The sequence below is a fragment of the Capsaspora owczarzaki genome, assembly GCF_000151315.2.
Source record: "Capsaspora owczarzaki ATCC 30864 unplaced genomic scaffold supercont2.28, whole genome shotgun sequence".
Taxonomy (NCBI): domain Eukaryota; class Filasterea; order Ministeriida; family Capsasporidae; genus Capsaspora; species Capsaspora owczarzaki.
The window spans coordinates 1-4969 of record NW_011887319.1 but is presented as its reverse complement, the minus strand read 5'-3'; the positions used below and the strand labels follow the sequence as shown (position 1 = coordinate 4969).

General features: G+C 41.9%; 2 protein-coding genes and 3 non-coding genes across 5 annotated transcripts; 2 read left to right on the top strand and 3 right to left on the bottom strand.

The window, feature by feature from the left end:
* Positions 1 to 1226: 1226 nt before the first annotated feature.
* On the top strand, positions 1227 to 2744 carry CAOG_08300 (hypothetical protein; the record flags this gene model as incomplete). The annotated part of the gene is made up of 1 exon (XM_004341859.1): positions 1227 to 2744. One exon carries the CDS (start codon positions 1227 to 1229, stop codon positions 2742 to 2744), a length of 1518 nt encoding a protein of 505 aa, XP_004341907.1.
* Positions 2745 to 3739: 995 nt separating this feature from the next.
* CAOG_08299 (hypothetical protein) lies at positions 3740 to 4534 on the top strand (the record flags this gene model as incomplete). Its single annotated transcript, XM_004341858.1, has 1 exon — positions 3740 to 4534. One exon carries the CDS (start codon positions 3740 to 3742, stop codon positions 4532 to 4534), a length of 795 nt encoding a protein of 264 aa, XP_004341906.1.
* Positions 4535 to 4732: 198 nt separating this feature from the next.
* On the bottom strand, positions 4733 to 4803 carry CAOG_09926. Its single transcript has one exon. It is a non-coding gene; the product is annotated as a tRNA-His (tRNA).
* A 2-nt stretch (positions 4804 to 4805) lies between these two features.
* On the bottom strand, positions 4806 to 4876 carry CAOG_09921. Its single transcript has one exon. It is a non-coding gene; the product is annotated as a tRNA-Asp (tRNA).
* A 1-nt stretch (position 4877) lies between these two features.
* CAOG_09916 lies at positions 4878 to 4948 on the bottom strand. Its single transcript has one exon. It is a non-coding gene; the product is annotated as a tRNA-Gly (tRNA).
* Between the last annotated feature and the right edge of the window lie 21 nt (positions 4949 to 4969).

The window sequence follows — 4969 nt, the reverse complement described above, 5'->3', positions numbered from 1 at the left end:
TGGATATGCGAAAATGGAAAGTGGCTTTCGAATCCGCAAGCATCCCAGTAAGTTGGAAAAACATCAAAGCAGCATATGGAAACAACACATTTTCATACAATAATGGAACCGATGATGTCACTGTCACATTCCCAGATGGTTTGTATTCAATTTCTGATATGAACGGTGTTTTGCATGAAATAATGCACGGTAATGGCGACTACACAACTGTAAGCGGTGTCGATGTCTACAGCATATCCTTGTATTTGAATGATGTGAGAAACAGAACAGGTGTCAGCATTAGTTCTCCGTACACATTGACTATTCCAGCGGGCATTGGTCAATTGCTTGGAATTGATGCAGCTACATACAATTCTTCATTCACAAGTCAGAACTTGCCAGATGTCGATCGAATAAATTCAATTATGATACTTTGCGATTTTTTGAGGAATGATTATCATCCTGAACCTAAATGCTTGTACTCATTCCCTGCGTACGGTACTTCAGGCGACATTCTGGAACGTCAAGTACAGCAATTAACATATATTGATTGCAACGGTACCGACAAACGAAGTCTGAGCATTGAATTTCAAGATGAAGATGGCAAGGCTTTGGATATGGAGGATCGTAATGTTGTTGTGAGATTGATATTCAGCGACGAAGATTAATCTCCAGTTAATTATATAGATGCGCAGATCTGACTTTGTAAGACGAAACATCCGCCGAAATGGAGGCGTCCTTCGTGTACGTTATCTTCCTGTCCAACATGGAGACGGGGTGAAAGAAATGTTGACAACAGTCGGCAAGTTCTTGAAATCAGGAGCTACTACTTTGCTAGGCAAAGCGAAGGAGCAAGCTCCAAATCTCATTCAGAAAGCCAAAGAAACAGGTACACAAATTGCTGAGCAACAGATCAAGAAAACTGCTGCTGCTGGTACCGAAGCCATATTAAAGAAAGTGCAGCAAATGGGCAAACAAGCTGAAAAGACTGCAGTGGACGCCGCTGTTAAGGTTTCCAAAACAACCACCAATAATGGAGGTGATTACAAAGACCCTACCGTTGAAATTCCACCGTCATCCACTTCTACAAGAACAGCTGATGATCTCGAAACGAAAGCCGCAAACAGAGCAAAATTATTGGAGGAATATAAGTTCCCTGCATACAGAGGCGGTTCAGCCAAGCGAGGTGGTTCTGTCAAGTATTATTAATGAATGTGATCAATTGATCATCTTTATTTCTATTGAGAATGTATAGCATGAATCGTCAGCACGTACTTTTGATGAACACTTCGGGTAATCCCAATATCGAGTTCAAGCCATTCAACCGATACGAATATGTGGAATTACCCGATAATAACAACGGCAACTACAGTTCAGGTATCAAATTCAACGTCAATTCATTACAATCAGGTTGGTCGGATCCAGCTAATGGCTATGTTATGATTGATTATTTGCTGAAGAAAGCAAACGGATTAGCAATTTCACAAGCAGAGTATGACAGTTTCTCACTGAACTGTGGTACATACTCACTGCTTGGTGGCGTGAACATCACGATGGGCACACAAAATAAAGTTATTCTCGATGACGACAAGCATTTACCATTAACAAATCACCTTCACTGGATGGCAGAATGGAGCAAAGATTACGCTGAAACCAAAGGTCGTCAGTATGCTTACGCTCTTGATGCCAATGATGTTCAGACTAATGCAGCATATGGGTACGAGTTCCCTGCAGTCGATTTGGCTGGTACTGTAGACAACAAAACCGTCAACAACACCGGTGCTGCTGGTGCCAAAATCGGTGAGTTGGTCAGCGATGCTGTTACCGTTCCAGTTGCTACCACACCACTACAAATTGTCGGTAACCAAGCTTTCGCCATCCGCAAAGCCGTTCTCGAAACTTATTCTCTCACTCCATTTGTTGCTGGGGTAAGCACTTCACTCCAGTATCGTATTCCGTTCCCAATGAAGTTCTTCACAGATGCTTTCCGTGCAATGGATTTCGCTATCTGGAATCTTCGCATGGATATTAATATGGATAGAAAGACCGACGCTTATCCAACACTCGCCACAACCACTGCCGGCGTTGCTCATAATTTCTCGTTCACTCCAATCAACGGCACCGCTAAATTATACATTCCAATGGTCGAGTGGCATACAGAACACCAGCCATTGTTCAACACACTATCTCTGAACTACAGCAAGGATTTGGAATATTTCCAGTACGTTGTCAAAGAAGATGTCATTGCGAACAATTTGATCGCGTCCGTCACCGACAAGGTCTTGTTCGAGAAAGAAACAGATCTGCGTCAACTTTACATCCTTGCCATGGCTGATCCAGTTGGTAATGATGGTATCATTCCTTCGGACAAGTTGTACCCATATATCTACAATCGCAGAGTCACAGATGTTACTGTTAAACTAAACACCAAGCCATTATACGCGTCTCCAATCACGTCCGATGTCATTTTGTACGATTATTACACCCAGTCTTTAGCTAGCTCTGGTTTGGATACATCTACAAGTGCACAAATCGGTTGGATTGACTACAGACGTAATTATTTCCAGACATTATTCGATTTTACAAGTACTGAAGCTGTTAATGCCAGTAACCTTCTTGAATGCAAGATTATGGCATCATTCAAGCCAGTTCACACGAACAATGTTGGTAACACTCCAAACGTTGCTACTCGCTATCTCTATGTCGCCAAGTGTCTGCGCCATGCAAAGATTACCAGTGACAACGGTGTTATGAATGTCGCTTAAACCCTAATATAATGTTGATTAACTGTATATTAGATCCCATGACTGATTTACGATTATTGATTGATCAATATGGTGGTGCTGTTGCCCACGAAAATGGTACACGAATTAAATTAACTGCGGCTCAAGCCCGTCAAATGTTAGAACAAATTAAATATGGTTTGCCTGTGACCATTAAGCTTACAAAGAGTCAGATAGGTAGTGGTGCATTTGCTGATTTGAAATCGGTTGTTATTAAGGCCATAAGCACACCTATGTTCAAGGAAATCGTGAAACGTGCTAATCCTAAAGAAATCGCTGAGACGATTAAACAAACCATCGTAGATCCTGTAAGTCGTGTCATCAGCGGTGGTGCTTTGACGACTACATTTTCTCCTGACATGATCAAACATCTAATCGCTATCGTTGATGAAACAGATATGCCGAAAAAAACACGCGAGCATGTCCTGAATGAACTACAGAAAGGAAGAGGCGATGTTATCATTCAATTCTTGGGCTACATGATGGGGCGTGGTTTGTTTGAATAAGTTTCTCAAGTTCATATATATTCATGCAGCGATTGAGTAATTTAGATATCCAAGCGTTCTTCCGCCATGATCCGTATTTCGATGGAGTTTACTCGAAAGATCGGTTACCAGCAAAAATTGCTGCAAAGAATTACGTCGTGAATATGGACAACAGCAGTGGCGGCGGCACTCACTGGGTTGCTGTCTGTAATGTCGGCGAGAACTGCTTCTATTTCGATCCTTTTGGTGTTGATCCTCCTCCAGCGATATTGGAATTCATGAAAAGTGGCACCAAGCAATGTATGGGTAATACTGTACAAATACAGGATATCAAAAGTAATGCATGTGGTTACTTCTGTTGTTATGTCATCAAAGAATCATTGAAGAGAGATGTTGTCGATGTGTTGTATGATTTTTCCACTAACAAGAAGAAAAATGACAGTTTTATCAAGGCATGGTGGTCAAAACAAAAATGAGGCGTAAATATATAACATGGCAGACGAACATGAAGAGCGCATTCGTTGTATGAGCGAGAAAAAGAACACAGAGAACGCGTACACTGACCCGCACATTCTAAAGAAACCAACCAAGAAAGCTGGAGCATTTCGATATTATTTGATCGTTCAATGCGCCAGTTGTGGCAAGAACAAGTCGAAGAGTATTTCTTCGCATTTGGCTCAACAGTATCAAGTTCCCATCAGAAGTGCAATGAAGAGTAGTTTCGACTCGAAGACGGAACGGGTTAAGTTCACAGAAGGTACCAAGACCAAAGCTGATCATGAGGTTGCTAGTTATTCAGCGAAACCTAAACGTGACCGTCACAAACATTTCCAAACGCCAGAAGAGTTTGAAGCTGCACAGGAAGATGATGAAGATGCCGTTTCAATGCCCAGTGGGAAGAAATGGAAGAAGCAGCAAGACAAGTTACGTGCGGATAAAGAGCTGAAGAAACCCATACGTGAATTGACACCAGAAGAAGCTGCTGAAATTTTTGTTCGTGTAAATGACGCTGATGAATTCATTGAAGAACATCCAGAAGGGTTGATCGTTGTTGATCCTGCAAAAACGACTGCAGAAGATATCGAGAAACTGAAGGAGATGGTTGATGGGGAGCAGGAGATCGATGAGCTGGAAGAATTTGGTGACACAACTCCTAGAGTGATCGAATTGCAAGCTGCCGATCGCCGATACGATCTTCGAACTCCTAAAGCAAAGACGGTACAAAAACAACGTACCAATGGCGCCAGATCAAAATCAGGTGGCTCTAAAATTCCTCGCAGGAAGTGATTAATTTATTGAGTTGAATAACTAAGTAAATTAAAACAGCAAACCGATCGGCCTCGAACCGATATCTTATGAGTTAACACACGCATGAGTCCATTTATGCTACAGTCTGCATAATAGTATACAATCTAAATGCCTAATGGTCGTCAATGAGAATTACCGCTCATTGACAGTCAATAGTTAGTCAACTACCGATTGTCATGTACAGTACAGGAATCGAACCTGTATCCCCAACGCCACAAGATGATGTTCTTCCATTAAACTAACTGTACCGCGACAACACGAGGAATCGAACCTCGATTTTCTGCTAGACAGGCAGAAGTACTACCATTGTACTATGTTGTCATACATCAAGACGGAATCGAACCGCCACAGTCCATTTGGAAAACGGATATTCTACCATTAAATTATTGATGCTATGCAGAGGTGGGAGTCGAA